General features: G+C 42.0%; 1 protein-coding gene across 5 annotated transcripts in view; it reads right to left on the minus strand.

Moving 5' to 3' along the window:
• Nucleotides 1-23,263, minus strand: part of LOC133966916 (dedicator of cytokinesis protein 9-like) — a 71,735-nt gene that overhangs the window by 33,851 nt on the left and 14,621 nt on the right. For 4 of the 5 annotated variants that reach the window (XM_062402020.1, XM_062402019.1, XM_062402021.1 and 1 more), the window contains exons 2-3: nt 5,893-6,009; nt 795-884 (exon numbers count right to left, since the gene is read on the minus strand). In XM_062402020.1, the coding sequence (XP_062258004.1) occupies nt 795-884; nt 5,893-6,009 (207 nt within the window). Of the gene's footprint in view, nt 1-794; nt 885-5,892; nt 6,010-9,427; nt 9,622-23,263 lie in introns of those variants that run through there. The other variant, XM_062402023.1, reaches the window with a different exon arrangement.

Here is a 23,263-nt window from a genome sequence, read left to right on the forward strand (position 1 = left end):
TTCAGATGGAGGCTCGATAAACGCTCACCTTTGACCTAGAAGGTGAACTGTCAGCAGCCAGTTGTTCTCTGGCTTAGGGAGACAGTGTGAGCAGTGTGCCTGGGCTGGAGGGTAAAACCACTGCGCTGGGTTAGAGGAAATAAACATTCTTCCCCCCTCACAGACATATTTCATAATTTTATCAGCACCAACTGAAAATATTAAACTTTATTTTCTGTCCAACTGCAATTAAAATCTAAAAAAAGATGAACGAACTGCTGCTGAGGCGCTGGACAGTCGACTTGCTGAAGACTCAGCTGTCAGATAATAACCAGAGGTTTGATAAACTTGTGGGTTCTAGAAATGAATTGCACTTTATCATTTCAGAGCCCCCCCTGGTGTAAATAGACCCTCTGGTGAAAATGCATAACAATTTCAACTGATCTAAGGTTCAGTATTACTCTCAAACTTGCTGGACCTGTTTCACACTTCTCACAGCAGGTCGTACCTTCTCCCTTCTTACATATAAGAGCAGTTGTCAGGGTCAGGAGCAGGAAGGACACATGTCTGGTACCCTTGTTATATAAATGTACAAAGCCCCTTAAAACCATTTTTGATAGAATCAAATACTCTAATTCAACTGTGTGGGTGTGTGATTGACGTTAGCCTGGTATCAGATTTTGACTAAAATGTTTCTTAAAATGACCCAAGGTTTTCTAACTTTGGAAGGAAACTGTGTGGTCATGACTCCATTGCTCAAACTAAACCGTTGATTGAGATAACCACATTTTTTCAGGCTGTTTAAATCAGCTCACCTCTTGGACAAACAAACTCTGGGCTCCTCTCTCTGCGTTTTCAGGCACTGTGGGGTAGAGCGTTCTCCCCTGCCTCCTCAGAGTCGCGATCTGCAAAACAAAGAAGGATTTTCACTCAGCATGAGAAACAAAGACTTTACAACCATAAGAAAACAAAACATAGTAAAAGTGAAATTGAAACAAAATGTGGAGGACATTTCTCTTTTTTTCAGTATCACAGTTTGTGGTCACAGCTGGACACAGTTGCCCTGGGTGTTCAGTTAAATATTGTTCTGTGCTCGGGAATGAGCTGATGTCTTCCTGAGAGTTCAAAGAGGCAGAGTGTGAGGGAGGCAGGATGCTTATCCATGCTGTTCAGCTCCAGGACCCAGGGACACACCCTGAGTCTGGCTCCCTGCCGCTGTACAGACACTGTGGGTAAACAGCGTCCCAGCAACTCCAATGTTTTGTTGAACCCTTTAAAAAGTGACTAACAAGGATTTCAAGGCAGAAACAGAAAACAAGGCTCCGCAGCGTAAATCCCCACGATCATATTCAGACGCAATTCAATATATTAAGTGGAAAAATCATTGACAAACGATCAATGCGTTAACTTTTTACCTCCGCTAAGCAGATTATGTTTTTACCCCGGTCTGTTGGTTTGTTAGATAACAGAATTATGTAAAAAAAAAAAAAGATTTAGACAAAACTTCAGTATGGGTCACAGAAGAACCCATTCTTCTGGGTGATCCAGTATCCTTTTTTACTTTCTTTATCATTACGATATTTTTCCCCCCTTTTCGCTGTTTTCTCAGGGAACAATTCATGAATCTTGATGAAAAACATCAGGCCTACTTAGGTAACTTATGTCTATGAGGTTATTCATTTTCTCAAAGTTTTCTTAACAAAGTCTCGAAGTAATAACATCCACTCCGGCCAACTGTAACTAACCTATAAGGAGGAATAATACTGTTTGGGCTCTTATGGATGATGTGAAATTCTCCAGATATAAATGCAACCCACTTTTGAGCTTTTAGATGTAGACCCCCCCTAAGACAAAAAAAAACGGTTTGGAGATGTTCTGTTCTTTTTTATTTACAGGACAAGACACAGAAACAAACAGTGTCTTGGAAACCACAGTAAATACATCCAAACACTAATAATCCTTAAACTCCCTTCTTACATATTACATTTGTTATAATTCAGGACCTCTTAAAGGAGATGTACTCACAGTGACTAATGCCGAAATAGATTTTGAGATAACAGCTGTACTTCAAAATTGAAATAAGCTTTTGAAGTACATAAAATATTACACGCAGTGTCAAAGCTGGATCTTATTTTAAACTCTGAATGCCCCGAGTTGAAAAACTGCAACCAACACCATCACCACCATCAGGCCTCGGCAGGAGGATTAGGTCCGACTGTAAAAAATAAAGAGCATCTGATCGCACGTTAATCCCTGCCAGTGAAATATAAATACAACCATTAAGTGATCGCAGTGCAGTTGTCCGAGTTAGAGGGAAATAACAGAGATCTGGTTTTTGGCAAGTCAAATGTTCGTCAGCTGTAAGTGTGAGCTGTGCTTTTATACGACTGTGGGGATTTCATACAGTACCTCCATACTCCATTATCTTTTATAGATTCTATTTTTGTCTAACCAAAGGTGCTCCGAGCAGAAATATTTTCATGTTGTTAGTTTACAGTAGAGTCCACTACAGATTTAATCAAGTGAACAGTTTTAATTCTTCGTTCTTCTTTATAATTTTTCAATTTCCGAAACAAAATAACATCTTAACTACTACTAAACTTCTACTAAAGGGAAAATTGGAAAAGGAATCTATTGGAACATAGCATAGCATAGGATACGATAACATAGTAAGATAACGTAACAAAACACACCACTGAGTAGCACAACACAACATAAACATAACTTGTCGTAGCATCATGTATCATAACATAATGTAGCAATATGTAACGTAGCATAACATAAACCATAGCATAGCATAGCATAGCATAGCACAGCATAGCATAGCATAGCATAGCATAGCAACATAACATTCATAGCACAGCACAGCACCTCACATCACATCATCACTTTATAAAATCATATTCGAATTAATAAAATGTCTCCATTTTCATGAATAAATATTTTTTGCAGCAAATTGTCGGAGTTAGTGTATGCTTCCATCTCTTCCCACATAGAAGTGATTGTTTAACAATAGTTATATATTTACTTAGTCTTTCTAGTTTGTGCTGATGTTTTAATACTGAACATAAAGGAGCTTATATGAGTGAGGTAAGAAGAAACAACTGTAATTTATACAATAATCATGATCATTCAGTGACACAAAGATAAAAATGCTAAGTTACTGCCATTATCCCCTGCTCACAATTTGGTGCTGTATACTTAAACGTGTATAATGGTTGTGTCTTGACACATTCCAGTGTGTATTTGGGAGCCAGAGGTCATCTTCTTCCTCTCAGGCAGGTTTCCTGTAGGGACGATGCTAATCTTTACAGTCCAAGCAGGCGAAATAAACAGCCATGGAGGTGAGAGGGAGCCGGGGGCTGGGAAACAGGAAGTGTTTAATTGGGTTTAAAGTCAGCAGGGAGATTCTTTTATGAAATAAGTCTTAATTTAGCTTTGATTATAGCGGCACTCAGCACAGCTCCATCAACAACATTTCGGGATCTAGTTGAACAATCTATGCACATGGACTACAGTGCATGGAGCAAGTGCATTTAGGGTGTGTCCAAATCCCCTTCTGCTACTTTAATGGTGGGAAAACAGGTTGAAGGGTTCAGTGCATGGTTGAAATGGATTGTACTTAGTCCTAATGTTTATTTCAAGTAAGGAGCATAAGTGGAGAGGGCATGGGTTGGCCAAAGTCATTAAGATACATTATGTGCATCTAATAGTCTTTGAGATATATAAGCCTGGACCAAAACAATGGAGCCGTACGAGCATTGCTGATATATATACTTTTGGGACCCATTTTGTATTTTTAGGTTTATAGCGTCAGTATGAACCAACAGATCTCGGTGCTGAGAGCCACAGAGACATCAACATGTTTTGATAGATTCAAAAATACAGAACATTACCACCCTAATATGTCCAAGACTCACAGCATGTGGTGTATTTCGAAACGCTTTGGAAACTGTAAATTGGTTCAAGAAAAGCAAAAGAAAATACTATTCTGATCTGTGGTATTTTGTTGCAGAGATGGGCCACCTCGATTCCACCTCCAAATCGAGGAGAGAAAGGAAATTGGGGCCCCCTCCTGGAAATCCAGGACAAATTTCTCCAGGTCTCTTGCACAGAGAGCACACACAGACCTCCAAGTACCTTGCGCCAACAGCTCCCAGATCCAAAACAGATGGAGAAGAACACTGGCTCCACTAAAGAACAGTACCAACACATGACTTTAGATGTGCCAGTGGGGAAGAGACCTGATAGTTGTTTTATACTACTGAGGAACGGCCAAGGATTCATACAAAAATAACACAGACAAAGACGCTCTCTCAGTCTGTTTTGGCCTTGATTCAGCACCAACCCTTTTCCGTATGAACACACTCACTGAAAGCTCCGACCACCGAAAGCTCCTTGACTGATTCAGCACTTGCTTAAACAGGAGCCTGGCGAGGCAGAAGCAGATGTTACGTTCGATCACTGGATGTGTCTCAGGCCGAATCACCTGTCCACCCCTGACAACCCACCGTCTTTGTTTGACGCTGGTATGTTGTGTTCATAGCAGCGGGCTGGAGGAGTGTGATACTAGAGAAGACAAAGTCAAGGCTGCCCTTGCTGTCACTGAGCACCCAGCTGCTACGCAGGCCCTACACACTGTTAACAACCTCCGACTTAGAAACAAACTTTGTTCTTATCATTTCCCCCTTTACTCTATTCCACACTGCCACTGTTATGTCTCATTAGTTTGTACACTTTACAATGGATTATAGAAAATTGAGTGGTTACATGGTAATACATGAAAAGGCCACCTGAATATTTCCATATACTCCATAAATAAACATATATCCCTTTAAAGCCAGCAACTCACAAAATAACCTTAGAACTTTATTGTCTCATATATATATATATATATATATTGTATATATTAACCCTATTCTAAAAAGTAATAATGTCAATATGAAACACGTATGACAAGGTAAGGTAATTGAGGCTTGATATTATACCCGCATAAATATTAGTATAAATATATTTTATGTAAAACTTCAACATGAAGACCAAATTGTATATTCTGTCAAATAAAAGTTTTCTGTCAAAGGCTTCAGTATCTTTACCTCACAGGGATTTCTACTCTCCAGGGTGTAAACATTCAGACAAAAGGATGTTAAAGTGATGATGGTTGGTGAAACAAAGACTTCTCTTCCTACAAGGGCAATAATAACAATAAAAGACAAAAAGACCAGACTCAATAAAAGTTCCAGTGGAGCGTGAGACAAGCTGGCAGGGTCAGATCTGAGGATGCGCTCTATGTCTCATCGCTGCTGTCGGTACAAACATGTTTCAGAGAGACGTCGCTTCCTGGAGAACCCGCACTGTGGCCAGGTTTCCATTCTGGACTTTCCAACCTCAGTGTACGTCACGTTCAATGCGGCCCCAGCGAACATTTGCTCAATCACGACATAGGAGACCAAAGTAGCCAATTAAACAGATGGCCCCTGACTCGCTATAGCATGCGAGGACATAAACAATAGGAAAGCCTCTGTGAGCGACCCCACCCAGTTTTCACAGCAGCGGCCACGCCTGGGACGAAGGAAAAGACAGAGAAGTCCAAACAAACACAACAAAAGAAAACATGCAAGTGGGTGGGAAAACAATGATGTGGGACAGATAACAATAAATACTTGAGTTTGTGTGGTTATATAGCACAGTCTCAAAAAAATTAAATGAGTCACTGTATAGAGCAGTTGAACTGATTGCTACCATTATTTATGGCATATCTTTCTCCCAGAGTAGTTGCATTCCACCACTAATACTTTATTCCTCACCAGTATAACCCAGCTTCATCACCACAGCCATATTGACTTTAGTATCAGTTTTTTGTGATGGATGACAGTTTCCAGGAAACAGGAGATAATCGGGTGTGAGACTCACCTCGAAGTCCTCCAGGGGGAACTGCAGCATGTCTCGGAGGACATCGCTGAGGATCTGGGTCTTTCTTTGCACCAGCACACTTTCATAGTCCAGCGGCTCGATCACCTTGGGTTTCACCTGGAAAATAAAACACAGAGGAAGCACTCAGTCAATAAAGTAATTGTTTGTACGTTTGTAGGGTTTCCGATCTAAAATGAAAAATACAGATTTTATGAGGAAAGATATTGGCTCTTTTTATGCCTTTCTTATCTACATGAGAGGAAATAAAGGGACAGAAAGATAAGGTAATGAAAGGTAACAGACCACAATCCTTCATAATCTACTGGATGAGACTGAAATTGGACTTGCTCTATGGTGTCAGACCAATGATCTCTTAGGTCATCTCATCACACACTGAGGGAAATACACTGTATGCTGCAAAAACACATACTATAATAATATACTATAATATTATAATATTCTTAGAGCAAGCACATACCCATGCATAGAAACAGATGTGTTGCGGTGCACAGACTTGACTCTACATTGAGCCTGAGTGACCTAATTGTGCTGTCATAATGGGTGATAGCACAAACACGCCTCCTGTTGGATACAATGTGATAAATCTATCAGGGCGAATACATCAGACTGAGCAGCGGGAAGGTCTGGACGAGCTTATGTCTCCATGAGAACAAACACGCACAACAAGAAAAAACAATAAAACACCACGCTTCACTTTAAACACATACTTGTTTATCCACTGGAGTTTCAAACAAACCCTCATCATCCTCTTTTGCTTTAGTGTACTCACAAGAATTCATGATCAGATGATAGTTTGAGTTCATGAACTCTATGTCGTTTTTTTATAGCCGACTCTCGAGAGCAGATGTGGCTATATACGATCCAAGGTGATTATGGATTTCTGGTAAATCAACTCATAGGATCTGCGTAATGTTACAGCGTTAACCCACTAAACTCCAGTGGCCAAGTAAGCTGCGCAGATACTGTGGCCATGGCAAATAAGCTGTCAACACTTGCAGCTGATGGGACAGGAGGATAAATGTCACAGCCGGGGAGTGAGCAAAGTAAAGAATAAAAAAATCAACAGCGACACATCGCTAAACGTGAGGGCTGAGCGACAGCCCGGCTCGTGGGCTGCGTCCACATCTGGGACTGATAACACGAGCATGATCTCAGAGGGAGAGTCACGGACATTGACCTGCTTAAATACATGTTTCTAGCAACCTCTGATCATAACAGAGCTCAGCCCACGCCAAGGCCGACAGAGGGGGCAGGAGCTGCTTGTATCAGCTTCAAGGACGAGGAAAGAGGATGGCTGAGTGGAGATGGTGCCACCGTGTCTGCCAGCTGAAGCAGGTCATCACATTATCAGTCGACGGCTCATGTGGGTACACCACACATGAAGTTACAATTAAATGCAGTCGCACATCAGTAAAATATTTCACCTCAACCACAGGAGAGATGAATGCAGACAGGACAAGTCGATCAGGAAGATGTTAAAGATGAGATAGGGTGCATGTTAGTGTCTATGTCTTCCTGGAAAAACATATGACACACACACACAACAGCTTTTTCATATTGAGTAATTCCCAAGAAACTAGAACAGAGTGCATACCTCTGTCAACAGTCTCCTTATGAAACCACACTTAAATCCACTTGATCCAGATTTCTATTTGGATCAGCATCAAATTGCTCATAAATATTTCCATATATTTTTTCATCAAGATCCAGGAATTACGTGCAATAAAAACTTAACACAAAAAAACACCCTATCTCCCAATGTGAAGTAAAGTGAAACAAAATTTTGGAATTGTCAGCAAACTCTAATTAGCTCCTTTTTTATTGTTTATATATAAAAAGTCATGTCCCATCCCTCTTCAAGATTTCATGGAAATCAGTAGAGACGTTGTTTGCGTAAACTGACCAACAAATGAAGATGAAAATGAATCCTCTTAGGGCGGATGTAAAACCTGAATAACCCAGGGGAATTACCAAACACCTTCTACAAGTGAGAGTGAGCTTTTGTTACGGAAGTGACAGGAGTTAATAATGAGCAGCCTCGGGGGGTGCGACACCCATCACAACAACAATGAGGAGGAGAAAGTAAGGGAACTGCAAAAAAAACTCCTACAGCACAAATACGTGGAGCTGAGGCTGCAGAACTAAGACCCTCTGCAATTAAAGTGCTTTCACCATACAGATCTTTTAAACATGCAGCTGGTGTAAGATCTGACCTCACTGCAGGGACGGTGCCCTCATCTCACCAGTGATGGAGTGTGTCGTCACTGACTATTGTCCCTTTTCAGGCCCTCTGGGCTCCTCCACTTTGCTTTGTCAGGGGCTCAAGGTGGTCAACCACACAGTAAACTCAGCACTGAGTTAGAAACACAAACATTTACAAGCAAGAGCTCCGTCATTCCCCTCAGACCACAGTGCTGACACAGTGTAGTCCCTGTTTTATATTGTTTTGCTGTTATGGGATTGGTTTTCACTTTGGTCAGAAAATATTGCAACCTTGAATGCAGTAGAGCACGAACCTCCACCACACCAACAGTTCCCTTAAATGTAATTAAGCTGCCCCAAATGACATACACTCAAAGATATCAGTCTCCGTAATATGCTTGATTTGTGGGTTAGGGTTAGTAGAGTTGAGTTGGCAAAGTCAGTGTCCTCTTCTTTATCACTCCTCAAAACTTGTTTTTACAATTGTTTTTATCTTGACTATGTGTTATTTCTCACATTGTGTTGCTTTTATATTGAGTGTGAACTTTGTTCTGAAAAGGACTTTGTCAAGATCCACCCCTGAACTGGATCTGCACCAAGATTTAATGCTCTCTTCTCTGAGTCCGATTACATCCTTCCACTAAGTTTTGTGGTCATCTGTTGAGGAGTTTTTGCGCAATCTTGTTCACAAACAAACCTGGGCGACAACAAAACCTCCTTGGTAAAGGTAATCAAACCAAAACAATATGAATTGCATGTTTCACTTCTGTATCACTACACTCTGTCATCCCAGGAGGGAGCATAAAACAGACACTAATGAAACCATCTCCTCCACTCCTTCTTCTCCACAGCAAAGCAGCTGTTAAGCTGCAGCTCCCACTCCTCCCATCACTGCCTGAAACAATGGAGCTGTGTAAAGTTCCTCCCTGATAACTTATACATCAAATCTGCTGCTGCTGACTGTCCAGAAGACTCTGTAAAAACACTGGGCTGATGTATGAGCCTTATAAAAATGTTTTACAAGCCGAGGTAACCTTTCAGAATAAACTTGAGGAAATGGTGTGCTGCATCCCAAGTGCTGGTAGAGTTCAACATTCCTCTTTGCCGGTGCTCACGCTGCAGATTTCTAATGAGCTGCCACTGTTGTAAAGAGATCACAAACCACCTGACACCTGCTTCAGGACCCAGTTTATGACATTCACAGCACAGTGTAAGATGTACTTGTTCAGCAGAACAGCCAAAGCCAAAGCAGATACATCAATAAATCTTAAACATCTATCCTAAGTGTATATGAAGTCCATGAATGACTTACCACCACCTGTGGCACAGAGTCTACTTCAGCCTCGGCCGCAGTCAAACTCTTGTACTGCTGGGGACTCTCAATGACCAGCTCCTTCTTTGGAGCTTTTCCGGCCCTTCCTTGCATTTTCAACGGCCACAGTGAAATATCTCAGAGCTGGATCCCAAAGAGAAGTGGACGGCCAGCATATCCCAAAAGTTTCTCCCCTTTCTCAGACTCACACTCCCCTCCTCACACCGCTCCCTGCTCTGACTGAGAGCAGAGGACTCACTCACACACCAAGGCTGAGGAGGTGGCCCCTCCTACACTCAGCTGTGCTGCCTGTTGGAGTTCAACACACACACTACCACACACACAAACACTAACACACACATCATAGCTATCTGACCCCACTCTACCCACCTGCATGGTGACACAGGGTTGACAAAGGCAAACAAAAGACACACATTCCTCAAGTATTACAGTTCGGTCAGGGACCGTCCACACCTTGTTCAGGGCCGCTGAAATAAGAGCTGGATTTAATTTCACCATCAGCAACGAGCTAGGACAGAGCGAGAAAACAATGGGATAGTTAAGTCGCCCGCTTGCAGCCGTGTGTCCCGAAAAGAAACAGTCAAACCATCCACGGACTACACACAGTATGAGGGCGCCTTCGAATTCCACCTACAGATAAGACAGAGCACATCAGATCGGAGGACATGGAGACATCAACTGTAAAGTTTCAGATCTCTAATCTATGTGTCAGTGAGGAGTGCAGAGTCACAAATTAGCCCCAAACTGTGACGAGCGTGATTCACCACAGATTTCATTGCTGGCAAGACTGCAGCTGAGACAGGAACAGGGCCAATTCTGTGATAAGCATCAGTTCGAGTCTCGCGCCTTGTTGATGCAACTGCTTGAGGGGCATTCCGACATGACGCAGCCCCAGTCAACCCACCTGGGAGTGGGCCCGACCTACAGATTCCTCGGTGGGCCACAGCAGGGGAGGATGTTATTTCTTCTCGCCTGCGTCTGCGCTACAGGCAAAAGGGGGGAGGGCAGCTGCTCCTCCTCCCACTGTCACATGCATCTACGGGCCCCACACAGGGATCTGTTATCAATACACTGGTTATTAATAACAAGGTTTTCTCATATCGTCATATATGATATGAATATCAAAATGAAGCTAATTTAAGCACAATTACATCAATAATCAAATGGATGTTGGTTGGACACGTTTCTGCATGCAGCGGGATTTGTTTAAATGTTAACAGCAGGCTTTATGATCATTATAGATTGTACAGATCCTTTGAAAGTCAGCACATTTTGATTTATCGGCTACATATATGTATTAATCCCAATATATTGACTAAATATATTAAAGAGTAAAAGACCTGAATAAAAACAACGAAACTAAAAAAGCTGATTAATCAATATTGATAATATTAGTCGCAGCTCTATCAAAATCAGCCCTTAGTCCAGGAGGTTTATAAGACCTCAACCACTTTCCATGGTCCAATTCCCGCAGCTGACTTGTTACACAACACAGTGGCCTCAGGACATATGAAATATTTAAATACTTAATTTTTGATGTTGGCCTCAATCTATTATAAATTATATCAATTACAAACATGGACAATATGAACAGTCAAGCAGTACAGGGCTCAGGTTTCATTGGCCTCTGACTCTCACTGTTAACAACTTATTTCAGTACAACACAACAGTGTAAATTATATTTCTTATCTCTGTCCAAGTTAGATTTTATTCAGTTATTTGCTGCTATAAAAACGGTTAAATATAATGATTGACAGCTGAGACAGACTCGTGATTGGTTGAGCTTGCGTATCCGTGGGACCTTGATATCAGGCTCCGATCCATAATCAGCACTGAGCAGAATCTGGCTCCAAATTACGCCAAAAGTAGATGATTGCAGTTACTTTACGAGGGATAGACAATAGTTGCGTCCAACTTTATGTTAAGTCTACGGACAGCACATATGGCAAAGTTGAAGTAAGATGAAGGCCCAGCTCTATTACTCACACTCCACCGGTGGTGTTAATATGGTATGAGACTTGAAAACTAGGCTACCACTACATTTCACCTTATCTTAACCGGAACCCTGTGCTACGTGGAAAATGTGGATACTTTGACACACGACCAGGTCAGTTGTGTCTGGTGCATCGTAAAGCCACATCCTGACGACTAAATAAAGCTGCCAGAGCACTGCCCTCCGCCATAGACCATGATCAGACATGTCTATGTGTGTTTAAGAGAGAGATCAGGTGACAGCAGGCTCCATGGTGGGAATGAACAGTGGGGAGGTGATCATACATTTCCTGCGTCAGTCGGATTCAAGAGCAAATCTTGTAAACAGCGTGCAGATGAACCATAAAAAGCAAGACAAAACAGGAATAAAGGATAACATTTACTGTTATTTCAACTTGATATTAGAGTGGGTGTTTACCAGAACCATATTTCCAGTTTGGATGCTCCCTTCAGACAATGCTGTGCAATACTCCCCCACCCCAACCTCCCCCAACCACAATCCTGTGGCCACTTTTTATCATCTTTGTAAAAACACACGCTGGTTTACTTTATGACACTCCCTGATGTAGTGGTTAAACACTGTTTTGATCTCTGTATGTACAGCTGGACTTTCTCCACTGGACATTTCATTCAGCAGCAATAGGAGATAAATACATGTATAAATCCACATACAAACCCTCTCTACACAGCAACCCTGATACTTTAAGCCCAAGTACCAACGTGGAGCTGGCGACTGCACTTGAGTCAGATCTCATTTTGAGTTTATTCAGATTGTTCAGTGGAAACCAGTACAAATGTATCTGTTTGTGGCCAGCTGGCCCTTGGGTGTAAGCAGACCCACTGAGTCCCTTTAAGTGATAGAACAAACCTGTGTTGAGCAACAACTGGCTTCAGTTGCCAGCAGCAGACCAACCGGATGCATCGGACAAACGTTTATTGTCAGATGGTCCAATGCAATTTGATGTGCTCAGTGGAAAATATTGAAGACCACATGTGCCTTTTCTGAGATTCCAAAATGACACAGGGATACAAAAATAAAATCAAAAAGCCAATTCATTTGCATGAATTATAATAATAATAACCTTACAATTTCAATAGGGCCTTCCACTGTCAGTGCTCGGGCCGTAATAAAAAAACAACTAAAGAAAAGTGTAGAATTCCAACATATAAACAATTTATTTTTGGCAACATTTTAAATGAGAGAATAAAGTTATTTCAATTACATGTCCCAATGTGAGGCTACAGGTTTGGGCTTCTAAAGGCATGTGTAAACCAATCAGGAAAATCTCTATATAAATGTAGATAAAGTTAATTAAAAATGTTTTGCTGTTGCTCTCTTGAGCCCTTCACTCACTCAGTATATTACAGTAGTCAGAAGGGAGTTTATTAAGGTTTAGATGATGTTGCACATGACTCACATTATATAGGTCATCCATCCAGCACCTACCCAAAGCTGACATCAGGTGAGAGTTGTCAACTTACTTTGGAGTTGCATTTGTCACAGCTGTATACAGCTGTAAGGGTTAAGTCAATTGTAGTACACATCAGTACTATATGAACATTATGTTCAGTTTTGGAAAAGGGATAGATCCTTTTTTCTCCCCATCTCAATTTGTCTGTTTTCTCTGCCGTCATTGTGTAACTGTTTGTTTTTATCTTGTGTAAAATTGTGTTTGTCCACTGGGATTTTGTTGTAGTTGCTTGATACAAAATTCAATAGTTAAAACAACCTAAACCAAGCAAGAAAAGCTATGAACCACATTTATCAAGTTGCCAGCGCAAGACCTTGACTGGACTTCTCAGTTGCATAACAAGGCTTGATGCAATCAGACGACTTTCCCAGCATGAGCCACAGAAAAATAGGATGTAACGTGGAATGTAACAAAAACACGGCCCCCTCCTCGCCACCCTGCTATAGCAGCAGCACCGGGACCCGCCGTCCTGCAGACTCACTTCATGTTCACCTCCCCAGAGAGTTTTGAGACTAACATTTTAACATGGAGGTGATTATGACCCTATGCTATGGCTACACTCTCTTATAATAACGTCATAGTAGGATGTGGGATACAATGGCATCAAAAATAACAGGATGTAAACACGCAGCAGAGACAGTTGTCTCCCATAGCAGAGGTGGAAAATTAAAAAAAGTAATGCACTCAGTATTAAGATCTGAATGTATCATTGACAAATACTTAAGCCGATTACAGGTCATGACAGTTTTATCAATCAATACAAGCCTTAAGTGTAACTAACAGTATTGAATGTGAAAAATGCCGCCCTGCAATCTGTGGGAAAAATCAAACCCTTGTTACCAGATTGTCTTTTAAGCACATGGGCCTGAGTGCTGGAGATAATGGTCCCATGTATCATTCAGCAAGTAAGCGCACACACAAACACACAAACACAAGTGCATGCGCAAATGCAAGACATCAATGCTGTGATGTCCAAAGCCCAGATAGCAACTTCAGGTTGTTTGACATATCTCACAAGTAGGGAGAACAAAGTGTCCTGTTGTTTTAAATCCATCAGGCAAAGAGACAGGAGCTGTAGGTGATAACATTAGTTATCTCACATTCTCAAAGATGTGAGGGGGAATGTGGAGTGTACGTAACACTTGTTAAATGTAAAGTGTGCCAGGTTTAGAGAGAGATATCAATACATATTAGCAAGCTGCACGACCTTATGCATTGGTAATAAATATGCTCCAAATGTAGAATATATACTGTATATATATATATATATATTTTAAAAGGTAAATGTATACAAATACAAGTATTGACATAATCTAGATGGGAATACATGTAAAATTGAATTACATTCATCTATTTATTTATCTGATTGTGAATTCATGGGTCCAAGCTAGAAGCATAACTCCCAAAACATCAATGGACAAATGTGACTTTCATCTCTGTGCTGCAGGCTGATGTCATCACTTTCTCTATCTTTCCATGTAACACAATTCCTCTGATAAAACAAAGTTGTCAGTTTGGCACTTCTGTTCCAGCATCATCTGAGACATTACATGAAAATAATGGAGGGAAGGTGAACCTCTGAGAAAGCAAAGAATGATGACACATGAACATTTGATAGCTTTTTTTGTCAGAAGAAGAAAGAAACATGACACTGAAGAACTACAACAGCGTGCGACTCGATGTATTATCTCATATCTGGGACTTTCAGTGTTAAAGGCAGATCCCCTCCTGAGGAAAATCATGTGCGAGTTCCCATGAGGAAGGAAGAGGCAGAGCTGTTATAATCAGTGAGTAAAGTAACAGAGCAGCCAGGACAGGACATTTAATTACTGTCTCCATGCCTCGTTCAGTGAGCGTGGGTCTGACCTTTGTTTTCCAGCAATAATGACCTGCTGCAATCAGAAGGAATTAAAATGGCAGACACAATGGGTTGCATCTATTTTTAACAGCAGGCCTAATGGATTCAAAAGGAACATAGTGAGAGATAATGAGAGAGAGAACTTTTTTTATCCAATAACTATACATTAGAAGCTCTTCTAAAAATAAATCTTGTACAAAGTAGCGTTGGTGTCCACAAACCAATATGTTTGATTCCTGATACCAACAATTCAAAAGCAATGAATGTTTCAGATGAGTCAAAATTGTAGCCTAACTTAAATATTTAAGTTAGGCAATTTTGACGCTAGTTTGTACAAGATTTATTTTTAGAAGAGCTTCTAATGTATAGTTATTGGACAAAATATAATTTTTTATATATAAGCATCAGGCTGTAAACATCAATTTAGCTTCAGCAGGCTGCCTTCAGAGCCTCCGTTGCTTGGGGATGAAAGGACACATTTGTTGGTCGCAATTGGAGGAGCCTTCGAACGTGGAGAGTCTAGTCACGCCGCTTTCACGCAATTGGTCAACGAATTCAGCTGACGATGGATTTGGCCCCGAAATTGTGACACAGGTAATACATCTTGTAGGAAATCTAAAACTACCGTAACTGTTGTAACAATAGGTGAATTATTTTAGGTAGAAGTAAATCAAAACTTACTTTTACGCTATTGAGCTAAACATTGTGAGTTTGTGGTTACGATGTGGTTGTGTTGTATACATGACATTCAAGTGGTTATGCTGTGAGAACACTGCTGCTGGCCAACAGTGAAATGGACGGCAATATTAATAAGGACCAATTAGAATATCAACATTTTCCAGATGTATACATTTCTGAAGAAAAACTTCAACTTCTGATTCAACAAAAAAATGTAATTCCATTGCCTCCGCCATTTCTGAAAATGTTGGCAGACACATCACAACTGGTAACGTTTGGAGCTGACTCTCCAGGCAACATGATGGGAAATTAAACATTGCTCATCTACGTATACTATTGATATTGTAAAAATACAAAGAGAGTTGAAAATGGATGAAGTTCCCATTTAACCGATAGAATTACTTGTCGTTTAGTTATACTTTAAGATTCAACCTTTTACTTCCTTATGTCAGATTCAACGATCCACTAACTTGAAATGTGTCAAGCAAACGACCGGCAGCTCACAGTTAGCAATTGATTTGCAAGACTGCTAAATGCTGACAGAGGATTAATTGATCCTGCCTGAATTAAGAGACCATGCCTGAGCCAAGAGAAGCAACCGTGCCCTTGACCTAATTCCCTGCTCTCAGCCTGGACCACTGTCACTCAGCTCTGATGAAGCAGCGACAGGATGGAGAAACCACACACACACATTCACAGAAGTGACTAAACACAAACAAGAAGAGCAAGACAAGCTGGTACGGGGCAGCAGAAGCCCTGCCAAGCCCGCCGCTTCCCAGATGAAGAGCGGTGATTGATTTCCAGCAGACACAGGGCTCACTGTCCCCCCCCCCCCACACACACACACACACACATCACCCGCCCCCATCCCTGCCCACAGAGGCTTTAACCCATGTAGTGCTTAGCGACAGGCAAGACGCAGCGCTCCCACTGCCCTACATTTTATGCGGCCGCCACTCATGGATACATATTCACATGTTTGAAATGAGAACAGAGATGATTCTTATTGTTCCCGTTGATTGTGCTGAATAAATCAATCTGACAAAACCATTCCAGAGAAATTCCAGCAGCAGTTGTAGTTTAATTTCAAAATAAGGATGATTCTTTGATATACTCGGAGAACCTGCACTCACATGTTCTAATATTACTACTATCTGAATAATTTACACTGACCATGTCCTGCATTTTAAACCATTTAATAGAAGAAATCATGGAGGGAATGCATTTTAACATTCAATTAAATGCCCCACATAAGACAGTGTAATTGTATGTTTCAGGAAATGAATACAGTACTCCATACACTGCCTGTACTGTGTGTGGTAGTGCTACAGTAAAAACACAACGGAAAATGAATCCACAACAATTTGATCATTCATGCATGAAGCATAAAATGAAAAACACTAGCAGCTTCCAGCTTCTCCTATAAGAGGATTTGCTTTCTAATTTACTGTTACCTTAACCAGAAGTACTTAATACGATTCAGCAGTTTTATTCAGCATAAATCCGCTATTTCACCAGACACGGTTTCTCCCAGAGCTTCGGTTTTACAAAAAAATTATGAATTGACTTCACACAAAAATAAAAGATTGATCATTAAATGAGTGCACAGTATATTTAGATAAGTTGTCTATTTGAATGAAATAAAAACACATAAACAGACATTTTCGCAGCACACACGTGCACACACACACCTTAAGTACTCTTGGTGTTGGCAGTGCACGCGACTCTCTCCGACTCAGCGCTCGCTCAGCCTCAGATGGCCCAATGGACTCGGCTGCTCCCTTACAGATGTAGCCACTACAGTTCCTCTCTAACACCGTGCGCAGCCCGTCATACACGACTGTGCTGGTCGTGCACCCCATTCCTCCAGGTCCAAACAGGCATCAGTCAGGAGAGCCTGCCCGTGACCCAGTTTCCTCGATCGTCCCCTGCTCGTCCCCGGTCCATGATTTAACTCTGACCCACAAATCCACCGCTTCTGACCCGAGGAGAGAGTGCCAGTCTCCGGGCAAAAAAAGAGAGGAGAGCCAGCGAGGACACTGTGAGAGTGAAATTTATTCACACACACACACACACACACACAGAGTGCCAAGCTGCCCCTGTCTCGGACACCTCAGTCAGCAGAAGATACAGTGAGTGAGTGAGTAAGGTGGAGCAGAGAACGAGGGATGGGGGGGGATGAAGGATGCTGTGCGAGCTCTGCTGCAGCTCCAGCCAATGCTGAGCTTCGCTGCAGCGCAGGCTTGTGTGTGTGCGCATCTGTCTCTCTCACTCACTCAGTTCTCTCCTCTGAGCCCCCACCAGCATTTACAAATTCCATCCTTTCTTTTATGCTTTTCATTTCCACATTTGCACTCTGTTGTTTTTGACTACACATGAAAGGAATTCCCCTCCTTCATTTTAGCTCCGCAAAACGAGACTCCTTTCAGGAGCCGGATGAATAATTGTGCAATGTATGGGTTACAGTAGATGCAGTCTTATATCCAGAGGGAGACTGTGATTCCATGTGTCAGGCAAACAGCAATATGGCTGAATGCTTATTTAGTTCAGCAGAGAAACCAAGGCCAGTGGCAGAATAATCGGATGATTCATATTGAGGAGATGCCATGGAATATGCAGCAGTTAGCAGCCATGTGTTATTATAAAGATGTAGTATCTGAGAGTGTCTATTAAATCAAATCAAATACACAGAGAAAGAAATGTTCTGAAATAAAATGAAACACCCAAATCTCCTTGGAAACCCAGTGACCTGACTCCAGCGTCAAAGAAATCTCTATTTACAAAACACACCAAGGACACGGGAGGATTTAAACCTTATAGGTCAAGACATCAAATAGGGAGGGTTTTTATTTTTTTTATATAAAAGATTAGCTGCTGCTTGATCACAGCCTGGCTGCTCTGCCAAGTACACAGATAGAAATGGGAAGGGAACGACATAATGTGATCATACACAGGCTCTCAGAAATCCCAGGGAATTATTCATCCGCTCGTTTTGCCTTTGGTTAAAATGTCTCCGGTCTGCGATCACGAAAAGAAAAGCAGGGAAAAGTTAAATATCGTAAATCCTGTTGTTGCTCCTTCATTTGCAAAGGCACATCATGATGGTGCACTAAGCCATAAATGCTTGCACACATTCCCGCTTGCTTGCCTTGTTAATATTTCAGCAGTGCTTGACACACTGAACTACATTCGAGCGTGTGATGAGAAAGAAGAGGAGCTGCAGAGGAAAGCAGCTGAGCCCTTGGATGATGGGGATTCGGCAGGGAAAAGAGGAAAAGGAAAAGACTGGGAAATACAGATCCTAAATCTCCCCCGTCTCCCACCTCTGATCCACTCTGCATCCCTCCGACACTGCAAAGAGGGATTTTAGGCTTAGACTATGAACAAGACGCAATCTGGAGTAAAACTGGTAAAACTGCAAAGTCATAATTCCACTTTTCGAAGCAGCAACACAGACCTTACAATTGAGCATCTTCTATTTTTTCAAGTCACATACTGCAATTCTACCATGAGGCTTTTTGAGTTATGGCTGCAACTTAAAATAAAATGAGTACCAACATAAACAGGAGAATGAAGGCAAGCAGACATTGTTTGAAGTGCCCCAGCTGGTGATTGTAAATCTTCAGCCATGAGGACACAAATTCTTCTCGTGCATGTAAAGACGTGTGTGCAGCAATGTGACGAGGCAGCAGACTGTGTTGTATGGGATTTCCCCAAACGTGGGGAAAATGATATCGGTAATTTAAGCTTGCAGCAGAAGAGTGGCGTTACAAATTAGGTTTTACACAATATGTTTTTTTATGTTAAATGTTAATATAGTCGCTTAACAACTAAAGCAGAATAACCCCTAAACAGGTGACTAGTTAGCGTGCATGACTTCCAATTTCAAGGGTCTAACGTAAGAAGCGAGGGAAAAGAGAGATCAAACTACAAGTTAAACATTTGGTTTTCTGTGTAACCTAAATCTGTGGGCAGTAAAAATTGAAATGCCCACAAGGAGCTAAAACAGATTTAATGCACCTCGAGGAGATCAGTCCCTTATTTATTTTATATACACATTTTTTTTAACATATATATCATTCTATTCTTAAATTTGATATAGTTTCTTTTTTTTATCCTTTACATTAAAGTCTAAATTCGTGTGTGTTACCTAATTAAGCATCTACAGGCCTGCTCCACAAATGTCTTTGTACCTGCACAGTAACAATGAAGATCTGTCTTTAATGTTGGATATGTAACCCATGTAATGAGCACATCCCGGGTTTGAACAACTGCCATATTCAATGGAGAAAGAAGAGGCACAATGCTAAGAAAAGGTTAAATACCCCAGGTTTCCCTGAGTTGTACTGTACCCTCCACTGTGTATGAATTATTAAGATCACATGGAGAGATCGCTGAATCATTAACTGTAGCGCTGTTACTTTCTACTGGCTTTGAGTCAGACAGCACCATCTGCAACAAGCCGCCTCACAACTATTAATATTGTTAGAGAAGTAAAAAAATCCTTTACATCAGAAGCTACACATTGACACACTGCCTCGTTATGAGCAATATTAAATAAAATATACGAGTGCCTGACATGGAACACATTCCGGTGGCCGTGTTCGGCTTGAGGACGTCTATTCTGTGCATGTCTGACAGATGAACCGGCGCTGCAGCCTCCAGCAGCACACAGTCGGACTGTGTCAGCCATGCTAAATCATGAGCTGGAGCTGCAGGCATTGCTGCGCAGTGACGGGTAGAGAGGGAGAAGGGGGGGTTAAAGTGTTCAAGGAACAGCAAGGGTCAATCTGTGGAAGTTCATGTGTGAGCATCCTCTGTGGGATGTGGAAGCTGCACAGCTCTGCTCCAGTCTGCAGCAGCTGCACAGGAGATAAGAGGCGGCCGGGGAACAGAGTCGCGTCCGTGGAGCGGCACGGATTAATGTTGCTCTTGTCAGTGGACAGCGAGGCCTCACTCTCCGCAGCGGGCTACACTCCCTGGCATGGTATTAAGCATGACCCCTATAAGTGCAGATAATGCTGTTGACTGTTGAATTCTTCAGATTACACATCAAGTACCCAGCACATATCAATATATGACTAAAGGTGTCTGCATTTTAAGATTGTTGTTTTATTTTAGCAGTTGAAATTGAAAGAACTATTTTTGAAAGTGGCTTAAACTGTGGCACCACACAGTGCATGAAGGGAGGCCTGCCAGAGGGGCATTTCAGCAGTAAAGATGGGGGATGACAATGGCATGCACTATATATATATATAATGCATATAAATATGGACGACATGACAGCTTCAGAAAAGTGAAGCCAAAGCATCTTCATCTCTACCTGGTTGCAGTAAAGGTCATAGAGTCCCACCTCCTTCTACATGTTAATGGTACGGGACAAAACTAAAAAGCCAAAATACACTTCAAATGATTTTTTTATCAGACGGTTTCGGTCCTTTTAGGTAGTTCTTCGATCAGTGTTTTGCTGGAAAACTTGATGCAATAAAAACGGGTTGAATCACACGGCTGAGACTTGCTCGCGATTGGTCGAGAATCAGCAGGACCTTGCTACCGCGGCTCCATCTGCCATCTGCTTCACGAAGAAGCCTCTGTTCCACTAACGTTCACATCACTGTATGAACATTGTGACCACAGACCCACAGACACTGATGTGTTTGCATGTAACACAGCAGTGATGTCAGGTCACCACACTGACTCTCTCTCATCGGTAAAACAGCTAGTTTTCTCTTCTCCACCTGGTTTCACTGACTCTGGTTACAACATCTCCACATATGGACGCCATCACTTGCCTGCAGTGTCACGCAGAATAACACCACTTGTAGAAATGCAGTAGTTTCAAGCTGTTAACAGCAAGTGATGGGTGGAGTCAAATTAAAAGACATCAAAGCTAGCACATGTGGATAAGGAGGGGGTCAACATGTCATGAGTTATACGAGTGGTCTGACAATCCGACAAGCCAGAAATGTCCCTGCGTGCCTCGGAGGAGTGGGGCGGAGTTCAGGAGGAGTTGGAATCTCATCTGAGGAGCCCCCTCGCTACGATGGAGGTCAGGTCCACAGCTGTTCGGGTTTCCATGCTGTGGGGCTCCGCGGGGAGACGTATGTGCGTTTCTGCAGAGAGAGGCCACAACGTGGTGCACTGCAGTGACATCACCCACATGTGCGGCAGTGCAGGCCCGATAAAACCGGCTGGCTCCCATGTGGAGCTCTCCGGGGACACCAAAACGGAAGTGGCTGTTTCCTGCTGATGTGTGTAAACCCTGTCATAACAAAGCCGCCTCTCGCTGCCCACTTTCCTTCAAACTCAAATCAAAACTCCGGAGCTGCGGAGAGTTTGTGGGGAATCGCAGTGAGAGTAATGCTCCAAGATTCAAAAACACAAGTGGGAGGAATACGACTTTTATTATAGGTGCACAAAGCCAGGAGAACCGTTAACCCGTGACAGGTTGGAGTGGGAATTTGAAATGGTTTCTCAGGGGTTTTTGTTTAAGAGAAAGAGTAAAGAGAAAAGTTATTTAGGGGCCGTCATACCCGCACACGTGTAGGTGGGCTACACATATAGGCCTGGAATTTCAATAAGCCAAGTACTTCACATTCTAGATACCGAGTTTACATCACAAGCCCAAAATACTTGACACAGGAGACAAAGGAGTGAGTGTGGAGTCAAATCATTGTCCAAACAGTCTGTTGCATGGACTTCACTGATTAAACTCCAGTCTCTGTTTGACCTGGAGCTGAAACCCAGGTTATCCTGTCCGTCTTTAACTGGTACAAAACAAATACAACAGGGGCCACATCCTCTTCCTTTTCACTTGGTATTTTTGGTTTGGTTTATTTATCCCAGGAGAAGAAAATGGCCCATTTTCCCTGAGAGGCACCACTTCCTTTGCTTTGTAGTGGTGCAGAATAAGTATACGTTGCACGGAAGACACGTGCGCAAATCAGAAAGTATGTACACAAAAATGTGCCAACCATGCATCTGCATCAGTATGCAGTTCTGTGGGGTGTGCGGGGATGGAGTAGAGTTGCTGGAGTGGATTCAGGTTGTCGTTAATAGATGCTGCAAATCGAAATTGTGTCTTTCCTATGCCGCAGCACCAGCTCAGAGGGCTGGCAGTCACACTCAAACTCAACCGCTTCCAAACTGTGCCTTGGCTTCACTAAACACAACAAAAAGTTATCTCATAAAAAAAAGAAAACCTGCTTACTCAAACAAGCCAGTTCACCACAAAACTGATCTCGCTGCAAATTTACCTACGGGCAAAAACACGCAGCTGCCTTGACTTCAGGTTTGTAAATAAATGAATAACTGCTGGTCTCTGCAGATCACACAGTAAAACAACCACAGGGGAGAATTTGAAATGTAAACAATGATTGAAACAACTTCATTTCTAATCATGTTTCATCTGAAAGGTTCAAATAACTTTTCAAATACTGTTCACCCACCATGAATGATACAGTGTGGAGCACTGCAGACCCCTCCTGAGAAGTGAAAGGTGGGAAAACACAGACTATGAATGATGTTACTGCCACCTGCAGGCAGAGTATGCACACAGGTTTTTACACATAAAAATCAGCTTGAAATAAGACTTGATATTGAGGAATAAAACATCCCCTGATAGTGGATTATTCAGTAAAAACACTCAGATTCACTGGAGATTCAGAAAGTGATGGTTTTCCCTACAGTGTCTACACCGCTGCTGTGGGACACCATAGTCTATAGAAACACCAAGCAGCACTTTCCTTCCTGCTCTCATTAGTATAATGCGGACATTGTTTTGTCACATGGGTGATATTTCCAGCAGCTCAGTGT

Source organism: Platichthys flesus, chromosome 13, assembly GCF_949316205.1.
Source record: "Platichthys flesus chromosome 13, fPlaFle2.1, whole genome shotgun sequence".
Classification (NCBI taxonomy): domain Eukaryota; kingdom Metazoa; phylum Chordata; class Actinopteri; order Pleuronectiformes; family Pleuronectidae; genus Platichthys; species Platichthys flesus.